Source organism: Eurosta solidaginis, chromosome 4, assembly GCF_040869045.1.
Source record: "Eurosta solidaginis isolate ZX-2024a chromosome 4, ASM4086904v1, whole genome shotgun sequence".
Classification (NCBI taxonomy): Eukaryota; Metazoa; Arthropoda; class Insecta; order Diptera; family Tephritidae; genus Eurosta; species Eurosta solidaginis.
This window is the reverse complement of record NC_090322.1, coordinates 278,002,300-278,022,070: the sequence shown is the minus strand read 5'-3', so window position 1 is coordinate 278,022,070 and position 19,771 is coordinate 278,002,300. Positions and strand designations below refer to the sequence as shown.

The window sequence follows — 19,771 nt, the reverse complement described above, 5'->3', positions numbered from 1 at the left end:
ACGAAGGCCATGTAGTTTGGAATGCAAGCACTGTTCAAAGGCCGAGGCTAAAGAAGACATTATAGATGTCCGGCTAATGACTATAACGTGTACGGATGAATGGGACAAGGAACAACTAAGAAAGTGTCAGCTAGAAGATGCAGATCTGTCACATGTTATGCAAGGGCTCGAACGAAACGAAAGACCAAGCAGAGAGGAGATGTCAGCAGAGAGTCCCATTGCAAAGTCATACTGGGCACAGTGGAACAGTTTAGAATTGATATCCGGCTTGCATCGAGTATGGTCGAGTGAGGATGGTCAATGCAAGAAGAAACTGATAGTTGTTCCCAGAAAGAGGATTCCTGACGTGCTCAGCGAACTGCACAATGGTCCAAGTGGAGGTCATCTTGGAATCACCAAGGCATTCGAAAAAATTAAGCAGAGATTCTATTGGGTTGGTTGCCGTCAGTCGGTCACCGAGTGGATTGCCAATTGCGAGGTATGCAACAGAGCGAAAGGGCCCAAAACCCGAAGTCATGGCCATATGAAGCAGTATATTTCAGGTGCACCATTTGAATGGATCGCCATGGATGTCGCAGGCCCATTTCCTACTAGCAACCGCGGAAGCAAATACGTACTGGTGGTTATGGATTATTTCAGTAAATGGCCAGAGGTATACCCAATCCCAAACCAAGAAGCAGTAACAGTAGCAGAAGTGGTTAAAAACGAATGGGTTGCAAGGTATGGTGTACCAATGGGGTTACATTCTGACCAAGGCAGGAATTTTGAATCAGCTGTGTTCCAAGAAATGTGCAAGAAGTTGGGCATTCGAAAAACACGGACAACTGCATTGCATCCTCAGTCCGATGGTATGGTGGAACGTTTCAATAGAACATTGGAGGAGCATTTAAGGAAAGTAGTAGACAAGTACCATAAGGACTGGGATTCACACATATCATTATTCTTGATGGCCTACCGATCGGCAGTACATGACACAACGGGCCAAACTCCCGCAAAGTTAATTTTTGGCAATGACCTTCGACTGCCAGCTGATTTGAAGTATGGGAAAGATGCCAATGCGGATAGGAATGTCAAGAAATCCACTGATGTCTAAGAAGAAGAGCTGAGAGAGATACACGATCTGGTAAGACAACGAGCAAAGATTATGAGTGACAAGATGAAAGCGAGGTACGATAAAGAAATTAATTCGGAAGGGTTTCAGGAAGGAGATTTGGTGCTGCTACACAACCCACAACGAAAAAAAGGTTTGTCCCCGAAATTGCAGTGTAACTGGGAAGGCCCATACAAAGTTGTAAAACGGATCAACGATGTAGTGTACCGCATACAAACCACTACTAAACCACGAACCCAAATGAAAGTGGTTCATTTGGAGAGATTAGCAGCGTTTAGATCGAGAGATTTGTCTGATCGGGACGCTCAGACTTAGGTGGAGGGCAGTGTCACGGATATTAGCATCACTAAGCTATACCATCACTAAGGCGATGCTAAGGCCATGCCAAGCAGTATTTACGTCAATTATCAAATCATGTATACACATATATAAGGCAGCCGAAAGAGATGTCACACACAGATGCATTTACTTATACGCCTATGTGTACTCGAGAGACTGTAAACTACAAACATTCACACCAATAATTCAATCATTATGTATCTACATAAACGAATAAATAATTGCGTCTACATATATGTACCATGTACGAATACGAGCAGCGGAGAGTCAATGCACTAACACATGCATATATCTGAGAAGTTTGAGAGCTACTGGACTAGTAGATTCTGGAAGCGCCTAAAAGATGTATAAAATTGTGCAATTTTAGTTATAGCTGAGAAGTTTGAGTGCTCATGGACAATGCTAGTAGATTCTGGACAAATGCGAACGAGGAAACCAAAGGGTATAAAAGGCAACAGATGTAGAGGCGCTGAAATTCAGTTTGAGTTGAGCTATCAATCAGTTTGATTAAGCACGCGATCTGCGGCTAATATTAGAGTTTCATTTGAGTTATCAATCAGTTTGGTTATTAAGCCATCGAGTAGCAAAGTATAAGTGCTATTGTGAAGTACTTTAATAAAGGCCATTTTTCCATTATTCAATATTGGAGTTATTTATTCAACAGTTTAGTGATTCGAACTTAGCAGAGGATTGCAAATAAGAGGATTTGCAGCAAATTCGTTACAATATCATGGCGAAAAGTGTTCAGTTCAGAGTTATTGATTTTCATTAAAAGTTTAATTTATTATGGAGGGTTACTCCTTTAAGTGTAAAAAGCAGAGAAAACGTAGAGTTTTCAAATTATTGTGAAAAACTTTTTAATTTCAACTTCTGTACCCAAGTTCACTATATTTGTGTAACACAAGAATCTGGAGGTCAATTCCGTAACTATGAAAAACTGAAAAATGTACACTTATTGAAAACTCATTTGCACACACAATTTGCACTTTGAATTTAGTTGTGCTTTTATGCACACAATTTTGAAACTAAAAACAAAATTTTCGTTTGTCAGAAAAAATAAATAAAAACAGCCTAATGTCAAAAAACCCTACCGAAATACAAACTGGCTTGTTTGTTTGTAATGATACGTTGTATTTTTCTTGAATTTCGTTAGTCTTTTTTAAATATAGTTCACACACTTATACCAGTACTGAAACCTTATTGGCTCCCTCGACAAAAAATATAAGAGAAAATACATAGAAAATAAAGTAGTGTCATATAGAAGTTTGATTTGTTTGGACTTACAGCACCATTTTATTTGCAGGAGTCTTTACAGCTACAAAAATTAAGGCGGATTTACACAGACGCTTTGGTTGTGTTGCATTCATTAATTCATCTGTCGAGCGAAGTATCGAAAAATTTACATAAATGCTTTGGTTGCGTGCCTCCGCTTTGACACCGCCAGACGAAAAACAATGAAACGCCGTACGTTATCTTTGCTTTGAAGCGACCAAAACGTTTATATAATTTTGCCTTATGCATTTGTGTAAACAGCCTTAGAAGTGAAGTTTTTCCATGTTACACGTGTGGCGCTTTATATTTTCCGTATGTTTCCGCATTGTTGCAGGCTACAAATCTTCTAGTATTCCTATTTCCGCGGGAAGATATGCAACTATTTCATCTGTAAATACTACAAAGTTCAAATGCAACTCAGCTTGAAGTACCCTTGCGTACCAAAAATGCAACTCTAGACCTGAGATTTGCATCAGGTGAGCGAGGCTGTTTGTAGTTTTGACATTTATCGCTTAGCTGACACACTTATATAGGTACACTATGCAAGAAAGTTGCGGAAACACTAAAAAACTGATGAAAATATTCTCTCTCAACCTCGAAAACCAATTTTCAAACTGTGTTGCAATAGTACGAAAACAAAAACATGCATTTTTTGGCAAGAAATACGAAAAACGGAATAACCATAGACTGAAGTCAACTTTATGTTAAGCAGCGCATTATTGACATTCATTTCGCCTTCACATATATTTAATTAGATGCAAGCCGATTCATTTTGCAATATATACATAAAAGTATTTAAAAAAAGATTTTTAAAGTAGTAGCATTAGAGGAAGAGTAGTAGAAAAACGTACTAATGCACGTTTCGTGTACAATCGTGGGAAAGCGAAACCCTTTTCAGACTTGTTGGCAGTGTTGCCGTGAGCCTAGAAAGAAATGTATGAGTTTACAAATAAAAAAAGGGACCAATCGCATAAACGCCTAATTGTACCAGTTTTATTATAAACATAACTGCTTTCATTTATAAATTTCAAATTATCGAGGAATTTTCAAATTTCTTCAGCTCACATACATATGTATATCATTAAATCCACACTGCAAAAATTGTTGGAGCAAGTGTTGCATGTGTGTTTAATTTACGGCGACCATTTTTCTAATTTTAAAACTTGCTTGGTTTATGATTTGAATCATAAAGGAACTTTTAAAATTACAACTGAAAATTCAGTTCGAGTTGTGAATCACAAAAGCGACATTAAATATTTGTGGCCTTTAGTGCGAGCGAAGCCGCCGATAAAGGCTAGTTTATCCTCAAACGCTTAATAATTTGAACATAATAAGAGCGGTGGCAGCTCTATTTTCCACCACATACTCTCTCTTTATCAATCTTATGTGTGTTTGTATATTATTCTCTTCCTGTGTTCTTCGCCCCACATACCTGCACTTGATCGACCCTCACCAAGCACTTAAATGTACAAAGCGTTCCCGTATGAGCAAAAGGCTCATACGAGCCGTTTTGCCCATCGCTGCTCTGAGTGGAGATATGCTATAACTGTTTGGCTCCTTCTGAAAAAAAAACGGTAATGATTTTTATTTTGTTTGGCTATATTTTTCTGCCAGAGCCAAGCTTCCAAATAACGGCATATTCTTTCTTGAATGTTTTCCTCCCACCTGAAATGAGCTTGGCAATATGTACTAATATAAAGTTAGGGTGGTCATAAAAACTTTCAAATACAGGAGTTTTACAAACACAAATTGGCAAGCACTGGTCAGCAAACAGCTGTTCTTCTAATGCTTTCGTTTTCTCTACTTTTATTTACTATTTAATCATTGAAATTAATAAAACAAACCACCTACGTAAGTTCTTTAATTTTTTTACTTATTTTTTTTTTTTTTATTACATCACCCATAACAATGCCTTTGCCAATTATAAAATAAAAAATTATTTTTTTTTTGCGAAAAATGCAATTAACGTAATTATTGGAAATTAAACACGTTTTTTGTCTCACCGAATGAGGTTCAGTAACAATTAGTACACGTTTGTAGATACTTTTTACTCGCCGAACACAGCTAATCTAATGCTGTATACTAAATTTTTTGAGAAAAGTTTAAAATTTAACGAAAGTGCGTGGACCTTGCCCAAAGTTTCATTTAAGTTTCAACCTCAACTTAATTTGCCCATATTGTATCTTAATTACCTTTATTTGTATAAATTAAGCGGAGACTGCCCTCATTTATAAAAATATTTATTTGAAGCAGTTTTTAATTTATAATTTCATTAAATTATTTTTGTTGTTTACGGCCTTTGAATTATAACTTTTTAAATAAAAACGAGCTCTAGGCCAAATAATTGTATATTCTTAATAAAACACAATACGTGAATTTTTGATGTACAATTATATTGTTTAATTTGTCGATATTTCGACTTCAGTCTGAAGTCATCATCAGGAATTGTTGATCCGCAATCTACAGTCGACATATTGCATTCAACAATTCCTGATGATGACTTCAGACTGAAGTCGAAATAACGACAAATTAAACAATATAATTGTACATCAAAAATTCACGTATTGTGTTTTATTAAGAATATACAATTATTTGGCCGCAATCTACAGTCGACATATTGCGTTCAACAATTCCTGATGATGACTTCAGACTGAAGTCGAAATATCGACAAATTGAACAATATAATTGTACATCAAAAATTCACGTATTGTGTTTTATTAAGAATATACAATTATTTGGCCGCAATCTACAGTCGACATATTGCGTTCAACAATTCCTGATGATGACTTCAGACTGAAGTCGAAATATCGACAAATTGAACAATATAATTGTACATCAAAAATTCACGTATTGTGTTTTATTAAGAATATACAATTATTTGGCCTAGAGCTCGTTTTTATTTAAAAAATTTCATTAAATAATTTGGGAAACATTTTAATAACGTGACATCATATATGTCGGCCCTATTATACAAAAATTTATTTTTGGTGCAATTTGCTTGAAATCTAGCTCAAGGTTAGTTAATAGCCGTGGTTTTTTTACCCGCGTATACGTTTACGTTTGCGCGTAAAAAAACGCTTATCCTCGCTTAGATAATGCTTAGGAGACCATATAGCGGCAGTGGTTAAACAACTAGCTACAGAACAGGGTGTAAAAAAAAACAGAGTAAAAAATGTTAGGTGTGATAACGGGAAAGAGTATATTAACGAAGAAATTTTTAAATTTGCTAGAGAAAAGGGACTTAATATCACCCCATGTCCACCATACGTGCACGAATTAAATGGAGTAGCAGACAGATTTAATAGATCTGTAATGGATTCTGCTAGATGTCTGCTTAAAGAGGCTAAGTACATGAAAGGTTTTGGACAGAAGTTATTAAAACAGCAACAAATCTCAAAAATTGAACGCTTGCAAAAAGTGGCAACTTCTCAAAGAAATCTAAATATATTGAAGTACAGAATCATGATATCTGAAAATTATTAAAACGGCTATATTGACATTGTAAAATTAGACACCGACGGTAATATTGCTGACATTTTGACCAAGTCGCTTTATAAACAAAAATTTGTTAAACTAAGAACAATTAAAATTGAAATGAATATTCTTGTTAAAAACAAAAATTAGAATAAGTAATAGAGGTTGGAAGTACAAATGTAAAGAGGCATGTTGAAGTTATTATATTTTTTTTCCTGTTTTGGGAATTGAATCTTCCAATTCCAATAAATGGCAAGAGGACCCTTAAATTGCCTCTTAAATCGCCAGGTTAACAAACGTATAAGGGTAATATACTTGCAACATTTAGACGTGCCTAAGCAGCTAACACATGTCGCAAAATAAAAACCCGTAGCACAATTTTTTCCTTGTAATTGTTAAATATATGGCTTTTTGCCATGTGCTTTTTCAAGATTTGTAATTCATCATGAATTATATTTTTATGTCGGTATTATAATTTCACTCCCATCCAGCAAGTGGTACCCCCATCATGCCCAAGCCAGTGGCCTCAGACATCCTCCAGACATTCTCCCATTGTTATAGAAATATTAATTTAATCACGTGCCGTGTTGATTTGTTAAATAATTCAGCGGTTTGGGTAATTCCCAGTGGTGACTTGTTTTCTTTATGTAGATTATTAATTTTTTAATTGTAAAGTTGTAATTCCAATTGTAGAAATTTGTTTAATTGTGAAGTTGAAACCAGGTTAGACAAGGTATTGTAATGCGCTTGTTATAGTTGTTATGTTATGCATATTTGCTAATATTTACATAATTTTATTTTTTTTTAATGAATTTTCATCGTTTAATAAATTTATATTCATTTTTTTGTCCCAATATTTACACAATCTTAATTAATTTTTATACAATGTTTCATGTATTTGTATTAAATGTTGATTAAATTATGTTGAAACCAGGTTAGACAAGGTACTGTAATGCTTGTTATATTTGTTATGTTATGCTTTTTTGCTTTGTAACTCCATTTTATCATACAATTACGATAGTAGCAATTATGCTTGTTTGTATTTTTATCCAATTCAATTTGTTAATATTTTTATTTTTCATAGATATAATGTCTTTTAATTAATAATTTAGCTTCATGCAAAGACTGGGAAGTTGAAATAGATTTTGTATTCATGTCATGTTGCTATGTCTATAATTTTGTTTCGATAATAGCATAGATTTTAAGTTTAGTAATTTTAGGTTACATAGTCACATGTTAATTTCAATAAATAAGTATACTGCATGTGTATGTATCCATATGTATATCAGCTCATGTTTGTGATTACAAATATGTCATTTTTATTTGTTAACTACTCTAGCTGGTGCATTATTTATGTCGATTAATGATTTTTATAAAATATTTTATGTTTTTTTTTAAATATAGTATTAAATGTTGCATATAAGTAATCACTAAATTTAGTTTTCTTTTTCTATTCTGATTGTTCCGTTAGTCATCCAATAATTTTCATTTTACATTTTTATAGCTCCGTTATATCATGTACTTATGATAATTTTACCGCTTTGTATCTCCATTTTATCATACGATTATGATAATAGCTTTAGAGTAAATTTGATTTTAATATTTCACATAATTACAAAATGTGTTTATTCATAAACGAAAGTTTATTTATCTAAAACATAATTCTTTTAAGTTCCACAAAACATATTTTCTTAGCACGACAATACTACATCAAACGAAAATGTAATAATTACACGGACATTTTTAAAAACACGATGTTGCTTCTTCGGCGATATACTTGCGTGTGCGAAGTTATTATATTACATTTCTACTTTACCGACCGGAAGGTGATTTAGTACCATATTATATAATCGATAACGATAGTAAGTTACTGCGCGTATTTTATTACTTTTTGTATCACCTCTGTTTTTACTTTCATGTGCTAATAAAGATAAAACAAAACGTCTTGAAGCTTTACTCATTATATAAAATACCTACAATTCGAAAAATTTTACTTTCAGAAAAGTATTTTAAGATATGTCGGCCTCATTATAAAAAAATTTATTTTTGGTGCGATTTGCTTGAAATTTGGTTCAGGATTAGTTAATATTCGAAAGACTTTACTTTCAGAAAAGTAGACCAAAGGCCAATTTTTTTATTTGATTTTCTTGAAATTTGGTATGGCAATACATCTTTTATTAGGTTAATTTGGGAAACTTTTCTTCCCAGAAAGTAGACCAGAGGCTGACCTATTATAAAAAATCTAAATAGCTTGGCCCTATCATAAATTTTTTATTTTTTTGCGCGTTTTGCTTGAGATTTGGTACAGAGATACTTCTCCGACCAGGTTAATATTTGGGAATTAAAAGAGAAGTTAAAAGGAAGGCTGGTTTTTGAAATTCGTCTATCTACAGTTGCAACGCTAACGACTAAAAGCTAGTATTGACGTGCATTTATATAAAAGAAATATCAAAAATAATTTTGCTGGAGCAAACTGTATAGTTCTAACTCTTGTGATGGACCGCATATTGATTTTCTGCTCTGCTGCATCCAGTCAACCATTTAAATAAATAAATGAATTCGCAAAAGCCGACATGTGCGGCATTCATGGAATTTTCTTAAACCAAACTTAACTTGTTTTGTTTTTATTGGCCTATTGATAAAAGATTCCTGGTGGGAATTCGAGCTCGAATTTAAAAATAAGGTAGTTATAAAAATTATTGTTATAGGCCTTGAGCTCGAATTCGAACCAGTTAACTTGTTTTGTCTAGTTGACGCTTCGCTGGAAATGCCCATTTGGTTACGACTATAGCCGGAGCAACCTAGCACTTTTTTATCAATTCAGTGTCTCGTAAGAAGTTAAACATTTCAGTAGAGCTGATCACGTCAACTTTTGCAAATTAAAAGGAATATGTCTAAGGAATATACAAATAAGGTGATTGTTGTGACGGGGGCTGGCCAGGGTAAGCATTACTTTCAATAATATGTACATATATAAGAAGGTACATACATATGTGTAACTCGTCTTCCAACTTTAGGTATTGGTAGAGAACTGTGCGTACAGTTGTCATCAGCTGGTGCAAATGTTATCGCCGTTTCGAAGTCAGTGGCGAAATTAGAGGAGCTTAAGAATAGCTGTCCCGCTATAGATATCATTCCAATAAACCTTCAAAATTGGCAAGAAACACGGGAAACTCTTTCGAAATTACCACCAATAGATGGACTGATAAATAATGCCGGAGTTGCTATTATTAAACCTTTCGCTGAATTGACCGAGCAGGATTTTGACAAGTAATTTGAGTTTGAATTGCATACAGTATGAACATTAGGGTAGTCCTTATAAATCAAGTAAACTATTTTCCCCAGCTTCAACCCTTCAAACAGTAATATACATGATAAAAAGACATACCAGGCATAACCTTTTCTGACATTATTGCCATTTTTCCGCAATGAAAAAAATTTAAAATTTCTCAACTGCACACATATATACATATACATTTCTTCTCAAACAAAAACAAATTTGAATATTTTACTTTGTTTATTTTTTGATTGGTTCTGAGATTGATTTTTAAATTTTGTAAGAGAGAACGGTTTTATACCTCGTAAGTGTTTTTATCATGGTAATATGTTTTTCGAAAACCTCACGTATAAGTTTTGGACCCAATTGAATATGGCTTCGGATTATCTTCTTCTTTTTAAAGTGATAAGGAGACCCCGCAGATTTTGGGGAGTTTTATAAATGTTGATCTTCCACCAATAAGATACAAGCCAGAGCACCGCTTGCTGAAAACATTCGACTTTGTGAGGTAGACAATTGGGCTGGATACGTTATAAATTTGGCTAGCAACCCGTTCAAAGGGTCGCGCCACACTAGCTCTTTAATCCCGCTGAGGTTTGTCACACAAGAATTTAAATAAATTATTTTGATTTCTAATGACACAAAGTCGATAATATTATAGTTGGCGATATCACACTTGTATGTGAAATTTTGACCGAGGCAGTGACATCTGAAGGGGTGAGACTGGGAAAATCGTTTACTTGATTTATAAGAACCAACCTAATGCGCACACTTAGCTACTCATTTCTGTACAAAGTACACATATGTAATGTGTACGATGTATAATATTTACCCTTGTATTAATAATTATTATCTCTATATAATCTTAAGCACATTTGATGTCAATGTCAAAGCAGTTTTCAATGTAACACAAACACTTTTGCCCAAGCTCAAAAAAGGATCTTCGATAGTGATGGTATCTTCGTTGGCTGCCTCTCGATCATTCGATGGCCATATACTATATAGTGCTACTAAAGCTGCTGTAGATTCATTAACACGTTCGCTGGCATTGGAATTGGGACCTAAACAAATACGTGTTAACTCTGTTAATCCAACAGTAGTGTTTACACAAATGGGGCGTGACAATTGGAGTGATCCAAAAAAATCTGGTCCCCTTTTAGCACATATACCCTTGAACCGCTTTTGTGAGGTACAAGAAGTAATTGACGGAATCCTTTATCTTCTAAGCAGCAAATCGAGTTTTGTAAATGGACATCATTTAAATTTGGAAGGGGGTTATTTGGTGTCATAAATCTTGAACTCATTCATTGTGTATACATATAAATGAATAAAGACAATGCATAGCACCCTGTGTATTTACGCTTAACAGATGTGCACATGTTCTCTTTTCTGATAACCACATTGAACATTAGTACGGTCAAAGATTTTAAAAATTAATCTACTCTCTTTGACCGAACTAAGTGCGTACATATGTATGTATATGTAGCAAGCATGCGTATTTATATATTCACATATTTACGTATGTATGTATATGCCACCGTAGTGTGATGGTAGCGTGCTCCGCCTGCCACACCATATGCCCTGGGTTCGCACCCCGGGTAAAGCAACATCAAAATTTTAGAAATACGATTTTTCAATTAGAAGAAAATTTATCTAAGCGAGGTTCGCCCTCGGCAGTGTTTGGCAAGCGCTCCGAGTGTATTTCTGCCATGAAAATCTCTCAGTGTAAACTCATCTGCCTTGCAGATGCCGTTCGGAGTCGACATAAAGCATGTAGGTCTCGTCCGCCCAATTTGTAGGGAAAGAGGAGTACGACGCAAATTGGGAGAGAAGCTCGGCCTTAGATCTTTTCGGGGGTTATCGCGCCTTTTATTTATTTGTTTATGTATATGTCAACATAGATACCTTCGTACAAACTGTCGCAACAACTTTTTTTGTTCATTTGACTACTAAAACTGTCAATTACGAATCAACGATTTGTGCGCAGCTGATTCAACATCTTGTTGCGATGGATAAAAATTAACAGAAATTTCGGTTGAATTGACCGGTATTTCGGTTGATTTGACCAGTCTTTCTCTTTCAGTGTGTCAAAGGTATGAAGCAAAATCTAATGACCTACGCTAAAGTTACTATAAACAAGTAAGGATGGCTAAGTTCGGGTGTAACCGAACATTACATACTCAGCTGAGAGCTTAGGAGACAAAATAAGGGAAAATCACCAAGTAGGAAAATGAACCTATGGTAACTCTGGAACGTGTTTGTATGACATGGGTATCAAATGGAAGGTAGTAAAGAGTATTTTAAAAGGGAGTGGGCCATGGTTCTACAGGTGGACGCCATTTCGGGATATTGCCATAAAGGCGGACCAGGGGTGACTCTAGAATGTGTTTGTACGATATGGGTCTCAAATCAAAGGTGTTAGTGAGCAGTTTAAAAGGGAGTGGGCCTTAGGTCTATAGGTGGACGCCTTTTCGAGATATCGCCTTAAAGGTGGGCCAGGGGTGACTCTAGAATGTGTTTGTACGATATGGGTATCAAATGATAGGTGTTAATGAGTATTTTAAAAGGGAGTGGGCCTTAGTCCTATAGGCGGACGCCTTTTCGAGATATCGCCATAAAGGTGGACCAGGGGTGACTCTAGAATGTGTTTGTACGATATGGGTATCAAATGAAAGGTGTCAATGAGTATTTTAAAAGGGAGTGCGCCTTAGTTCTATAGGTGGACGCCTTTTCGAGATATCGCCATAAAGGTGGACCAGGGGTGACTCTAGAATATGTTTGTACGATATGGGTATCAAATGAAAGGTGTTAATGAGTATTTTAAAAGGGAGTGGGCTTTAGTTCCATAGGTGGACGCCGTTTCGAGATATCGCCATAAAGGTGGACCAGGGGTGACTCTAGAATGTTTCTGTACGATATGGGTATGAAATGAATGGTGTTAATGAGTATTTTAAAAGGGAGTGGGCCTTAGTTCTATATGTGGACGCCTTTTCGAGATATCGCCATAAAGGTGGGCCAGGGGTGACTCTATAGTGTGTTTGTATGATATGGGTATCAAATTAAAGGTATTAATGAGGGTTTTAAAAGGGAGTGGCCCTTATTTGTATATGTGAAGGCGTTTTCGAGATATCGACCAAAATGTGGACCAGTGTGACCTAGAACATCATCTGTCGAGTACCGCTAATTTATTTATATATGTAATACCACGAACAGTGTTTCTACCATGATTCCAAGGGCTTTTGATTTCGCTCTGCAGGACTTTTTCATTTTCTTCTACTTAATATGGTAGGTGTCACACCCATTTTACAAAGTTTTTTTCTAAAGTTATATTTTGCGTCAACAAACCAATGCAATTACCATGTTTCATCCCTTTTTTCGTATTTGGTATAGAATTATGGCATTTTTCGTAATTTTTGATATCGAAAATGGGCGTGCTTATAGTCGGATTTCGGCCATTTTTTATACCAAGATAAAGTGAGTTCAGATAAATACGTGGACTAAGTTTAGTAAAGATATATCGGTTTTGCTCAAGTTATCGTGTTAACGGCCGAGCGGAAGGACAGACGGTCTACTGTGTATAAAACCTGGGCGTGGCTTCAACCGATTTCGCCCATTTTCACAGAAAACAGTTACCGTCTTAGAATCTATACCCGTACCAAATTTCAGAAGGATTGGTAAATTTTTGTTCGACTTATGGCATTTAAAGTATTCTAGACAAACTAAATGAAAAAGGCCGGAGCCACGCCCATTTTGAAATTTTCTTTTATTTTTGTATTTTGTTGCACCATATCATTACAGGTGTTGAATGTTGACATAATTTACTTATATACAGTAAAGATATTAAATTTTTTGTTAAAATTTGACTTAAAAAATTCTTTTTTTTTTTTAAAGTGGGCGTGTTTTTCATCCGATTTTGCTAGTTTTTATTTAGCACATATATAGTAATAGTAGTAACGTTCCTGCCAAATTTTATCATGATATCTTCAACGACTGCCAAATTACAGCTTGCAAAACTTTTAAATTACCTTCTTTTAAAAGTGGGCGGTGCCACGCCCATTGTACAAAATTTTACTAATTTTCTATTATGCGTCATAAGGTCAACCCACCTACCAAGTTTCATCGCTTTATCCGTCTTTGGCAATGAATTATCACATTTTTTCGGTTTTTCGAAATTTTCGATATCGAAAAAGTGGGCGTGGTTATAGTCCGATATCGTTCATTTTAAATAGCGATCTGAGATGAGTGCCCAGGAACATACTTACCAAAATTTCATCAAGGTACCTCAAAATTTGCTCAAGTTATCGTGTTAACGGACAAACGGACATTGCTCAATCAAATTTTTTTTCCATACTGATGATTTTGATATATGGAAGTCTATATCTATATCGATTCCTTTATACCTGTACAACCAACTGTTATCCAATCAAAGTTAATATACTCTGTGAGCTCTGCTCAACCGAGTATAAACAAGTAAGGAAGGCTAAGTTCGGGTGTAACCGAACATTACATACTCAGTTGAGAGCTATGGAGACAAAATAAGGAAAATCACCATGTAGGAAAATGAACCTAGGGTAACCCTGGAATGTGGTTGTATGGCATGTGTATCAAATGGAAGGTATTAAAGAGTATTTTAAGAGAGAGTAGGCCATAGTTCTATGGATGGACGCCATTTAGGGATATCGCCATAAAGGTGGACCAGGGCTGACTCTAGAATGTGTTTGTACGATATGGGTATCAAATGAAAGGTGATAATGAGTATTTTAAAAGGGAATGGGCTTTAGTTCTATAGATGAACGCCTTTTCGAGAAATCGCCATAAAGGTGGACCAGGGGTGACTCTAGAATATGTTTGTACGATATGGGTATCAAATGAAAGCTGTTAATGAGTATTTTGAAAAGGAGTGATCCTTAGTTCCATAGGTGGACGCCGTTTCGAGATATCGCCATAAAGGTGGACCAGGGGTGTCTCTAGTTGTACGGTATGGGAATCAAATGAAAGGTTTTACTGAACATTTTAAGAGGGAGTGGGCATTAGGTCTATAGGTGGACGCCTTTTCGAAATGTCGCCATTAGGGTGGGCCAGGGGTGACTCTAGAATGTGTTTGTATGATATGGGTATAAATGAAAGATGGTAATGAGTATTTTAAAAGGGAGTATACCTTAGTTCTATAGGTGGACGCCTTTTCGAGATATCGCCATAAAGGTGGACGAAGGGTGACCCTAGAATGTTTGTACGATATGGGTATCAAACGAAAAGTGCTACTGAGCATTTTAAGAGGGAGTGGGCATGAGGTCTATAGGTGGACGCCTTTTCGAGATATCGCCATTAGGGTGGGCCAGGGGTGACTCTAGAATGTTTGTACGATATGGGTATCAAACGAAAGGTGTTACTGAGCATTTTAAGAGGGAGTGGGCATTAGGTCTATAGGTGGACGCCTTTTCGAGATATCGCCATTAGGGTGGGCCAGGGGTGACTCTAGAATGTTTGTACGATATGGGTATCAAACGAAAGGTGTTACTGAGCATTTTAAGAGGGAGTGGGCATTAGGTCTATAGGTGGACGCCTTTTCGAGATATCGCCATTAGGGTGGGCCAGGGGTGACTCTAGAATGTGTTTGTACGATTTGGGTATCAAATGAAAGGTGGTAATGAGTATTTTAAAAGGGAGTAATCCTTAGTTCTATAGGTGGACGCCTTTTCGAGATATCGCCATAAAGGTGGACCAAGGGTGACTCTAGAATGTTTGTACGATATGGGTATCAAACGACAGGTGTTACTGAGCATTTTAAGAGGGGGTGGGCATTAGGTCTATAGGTGGACGCCTTTTCGAGATATCGCCATTAGGGTGGGCCAGGGGTGACTCTAGAATGTTTGTACGATATGGGTATCAAACGAAAGGTGTTACTGAGCATTTTAAGAGGGAGTGGGCATTAGGTCTATAGGTGGACGCCTTTTCGAGATATCGCCATTAGGGTGGGCCAGGGTGACTCTAGAATGTGTTTGTACGATATGGGTATCAAATGAAAGGTGGTAATGAGTATTTTAAATGGGAGTAATCCTTAGTTCTATAGGTGGACGCCTTTTCGAGATATCGCCATTAGGGTGGGCCAGGGGTGACTCTAGAATGTTTGTACGATAAGGGTATCAAACGAAAGGTGTTACTGAGCATTTTAAGAGGGAGTGGACATTAGGTCTATAGGTGGACGCCTTTTCGAGATATCGCCATAAAGGTGGACCAAGGGTGACTCTAGAATGTTTGTACGATATGGGTATCAAACGAAAGGTGTTACTGAGCATTTTAAGAGGGAGTGGGCATTAGGTCTATAGGTGGACGCCTTTTCGAGATATCGCCATTAGGGTGGGCCAGGGGTGACTCTAGAATGTTTGTACGATATGGGTATCAAACGAAAGGTGTTACTGAGCATTTTAAGAGGGAGTGGGCATTAGGTCTATAGGTGGACGCCTTTTCGAGATATCGCCATTAGGGTGGGCCAGGGTGACTCTAGAATGTGTTTGTACGATATGGGTATCAAATGAAAGGTGGTAATGAGTATTTTAAAAGGGAGTAATCCTTAGTTCTATAGGTGGACGCCTTTTCGAGATATCGTCATTAGGGTGGGCCAGGGGTGACTCTAGAATGTGCTTGTACGATATTGGTATCAAACGAAAGGTGTTACTGAGCATTTTAAGAGGGAGTGGGCATTAGGTCTATAGGTGGACGCCTTTTCGAGATATCGCCATTAGGGTGGGCCAGGGGTGACTCTAGAATGTTTGTACGATATGGGTATCAAACGAAAAGTGTTACTGAGCATTTTAAGAGGGAGTGGGCATTAGGTCTATAGGTGGACGCCTTTTCGAGATATCGCCATTAGGGTGGGCCAGGTTGACTCTAGAATGTGTTTGTACGATATGGATATCAAATTAAAAGTATTAATGAGGGTTTTAAAAGTGGCCCTTAGATGTATATGTGAAGGCGTTCTCGCGATATCGACCAAAATGTGGACCAGGTGATCCAGAAAATCATCTGTCGGGTACTGCTAATTTATTTATATATGCAATACCACTAACAGTATTCCTGCCAAGATTCCAAGGGCTGTTGATTTCGCCTTGTAGAACTTTTTCATTTTCTTCTACTTAATATGGTAGGTGTCACACCCATTTAACAAAGTTTTTTCCAAAGTTATATTTTGCGTCAATAAACCAATCCAGTTACCATGTGTTTTTTCGTAGTTGGTATAGAATTATGGCATTTTTTTCATTTTTCGTAATTTTCGATATCGATAAAGTGGGCGTGGTTATGGTCGGATTTCGGCCATTTTTTATACCAAGATAAAGTGAGTTCAGATAAGTACGTGGGCTAAGTTTAGTAAAGATATATCGGTTTTTGCTCAAGTTATTGTGTTAACGGCCGAGCGGAAGGACAGACGGTGGACTGTGTATAAAAACTGGGCGTGGCTTCCACCGATTTCGCCCATTTTCACAGAGAACAGTTACCGTCATAGAGTCTATGCCCCTACCAAATTTGAGAAGGATTGGTAAATTTTTGTTCGACTTATGGCATTAAAAGTATTCTAGACAAACTAAATGAAAATGGGCGGAGCCACGCCTATTTTGAAATTTTCTTTTATTTTTGTATTTTGTTGCATCATATCATTACTGGAGTTGAATTTTGACTTAATTTACTTATATATAGTAAAGATATTAAATTTTTTGTTAAAATTTGAAATTAAAAAAATTTTTTTTTAAAAAGTGGGCGTGTTCTTCATCCAATTTTGCTAATTTTTATTTAGCACATATATAGTAATAGTAGTAACGTTCCTGCCAAATTTCATCATGATATCTTCAACGACTGCCAAATTACAGCTTGCAAAACTTTTAAATTACCTTCTTGTAAAAGTGGGCGGTGCCACGCCCATTGTCCAAAATCTTACTAATTTTCTATTCTGCGTCATAATGTCAACCCATCTACCAAGTTTCATCGCTTTAGCCGCCTTTGGCAATGAATTATCGCATTTTTTCGGTTTTTCGAAATTTTCGATATCGAAAAAGTGGGCGTGGTTATAGTCCGATATCGTTCATTTTAAACAGCGATCTGAGATGAGTGCACAGGAACCTACATACCAAATTTCATCAAGATACCTCAAAATTTACTCAAGTTATCGTGTTAACGGACGGACGGACGGACGGACATGGCTCAATCAAATTTTTTTTCGATCCTGATTATTTTGATATATGGAAGTCTATATCTATCTCGATTCCTTTATATATGTACAACCAACCGTTATCCAATCAAAGTTAATATACTCTGTGAGCTCTGCCCAACTGAGTATAAAAACACCGCACATATATAAAATAATTAAAAAGTACCTTTTCTTCCTAATAACGGAATCTTAAATATATTAAAAATATTCTAATTGCGAAGAGATTACTATTAAAAAATTCAACTTACCTTTGAGGTTAGAATCCATCACAAAAATTATGTAAAAGTGTTTAATTAAAAGTATTATGTAATATTCAACATTATTTTTGTAAATTAATCAACGCAAATTACGGCCACTCCTGCTTACTTAGTTCAATTACTCAAGATATAATAAGCGAAAAAAACAAATGTGTGCAAAAATCCCGTTATTTTGTTGTTTTCTTTCATTTTCCATTACAATATTCTTGGAATAAAAACTTTGTTTTTGTCCAGCTAGCTTGTTTTACACGGAACACTGTGCGACGGTAATATTGCTGACATTTTGACCAAGTCGCTTTATAAACAAAAATTTGTTAAACTAAGACAATTAAAATTGAAATGAATATTCTTGTCAAAAACCAAAATTAGAATAAGTAATAGAGGTTGGAAAAGTACAAATGTAAAGAGGCATGTTGAAGTTATTATATTACATTTCTACTTTACCGACCGGAAGGTGATTTAGTACCACATTATATAATCGATAACGATAATTAGTTACTGCGCGTATTTTATTACTTTTTGTATCACCTCTGTTTTTACTTTCATGTGCTAATAAAGCTAAAACAAAACGTCTCGAAGTTTTACTCATTATATAAGATACCTACAATTCGAAAGACTTTACTTTCAGAAAAGTAGACCAAAGGCCGACCTCTAAAAAACCAATTTTTTTATTTGATTTTCTTGAAATTTGGTATGGCAATACATCTTTTATTAGGTTAATTTGGGAAAATTTTCTTCCCAGAAAGTAGACCAGAGGCTGACCTATTATAAAAAATCTAAATAGCTCGGCCCTATCACAATTTTTTTATTTTTTGCGCGTTTTGCTTGAGATTTGGTACAGAGATACTTCTCCGACCAGGTTAATATTTGGGAATTAAAAGAGAAGTTCAAAGGAAGGCTGGTTTTTGAAATTCGTCTATCCGCAGTTGCAACGCTAACGACTAAAAGCTAGTATTGACGTGCATTTATATAAAAGAAATATCAAAAATAATTTTGCTCGAGCAAACTGTATAGTTCTAATTCTTGTGATGGACCGCATATTGATTTTCTGCTCTGCTGCATCCAGTCAACCATTTAAATAAATAAATGAATTCGTAGAAGCCGACATGTGCGGCATTCATGGAATTTTCTTGAACCAAACTTAACTTGTTTTGTTTAAAAACAAGTAAGGGCGGGACTGTCTTCGGCTGTGCCGAAGACTTCATACCTTTCATGAATGGGGCTGAACAATAATCTTATCCCATTCGTAATCTCCGAATAATGCGCTGTATAAGATAAGAAATATATAGTGAACAGATGTACATACCTAAACGACTTTAAGATAAATATAAAAAAATGGCAAAAAACCCCCTTATCTGAACGATCGGTTGTATGGGATATATTATATATAGCTCCGATTGAAATGATTTTTTCAGGAAATATTCTATGATATATTAGAATATATATCACCAAGTTAAACGTTTTTATATTGGAAATTAAGAGAGAAATGGCTAAAAATCTTTCTATCCGAACGATCGGTTGTATGGGATATATATTATATATAGCTCCGATCGAAATGATTTTTTCATGAAATCTTCTATGATATATTAAAATATATATCACCGAGTTTCACATTTATACTTTTCAAGTTAAGGGAGAAATGGCCAAAAATCTTTCCATCTGAACGATCGGTTGTATGGGATATATACTATATATAGCTCCGATCAAAGTGATTTTTTCAGAAAATCTTCTATGATATATTAAAATATATATCACCGAGTTTCACATTTATACTTTCCAAATTAAGGGAGAAATGGCCAAAAATCTTTCTACCTGAACGATCGGTTGTATGGGAGATATAT

At 35.8% G+C, this 19,771-nt stretch overlaps 2 protein-coding genes across 2 annotated transcripts in view; both read left to right on the top strand.

The window, feature by feature from the left end:
* Window positions 1-19,771, top strand: part of shop (shopper) — a 109,110-nt gene that overhangs the window by 32,010 nt on the left and 57,329 nt on the right. The window lies entirely within an intron of this gene.
* On the top strand, window positions 8,983-10,843 carry LOC137249582 (L-xylulose reductase-like). The gene is made up of 3 exons (XM_067781211.1): window positions 8,983-9,138; window positions 9,214-9,466; window positions 10,344-10,843. Exons 1-3 carry the CDS (start codon window positions 9,087-9,089, stop codon window positions 10,762-10,764), a joined length of 726 nt encoding a protein of 241 aa, XP_067637312.1. The 5' UTR covers window positions 8,983-9,086; the 3' UTR covers window positions 10,765-10,843.

Bases quoted from the DNA above. Each gene is read 5' to 3' on its own strand.
- LOC137249582 (XM_067781211.1), top strand. From the start codon at position 9,087: ATGTCTAAGGAATATACAAATAAGGTGATTGTTGTGACGGGGGCTGGC. The intron at 9,139-9,213 runs GTAAGCATTACT...TTCCAACTTTAG, and splicing joins TGTGACGGGGGCTGGCCAGG to GTATTGGTAGAGAACTGTGC. The intron at 9,467-10,343 runs GTAATTTGAGTT...TATAATCTTAAG, and splicing joins ACCGAGCAGGATTTTGACAA to CACATTTGATGTCAATGTCA.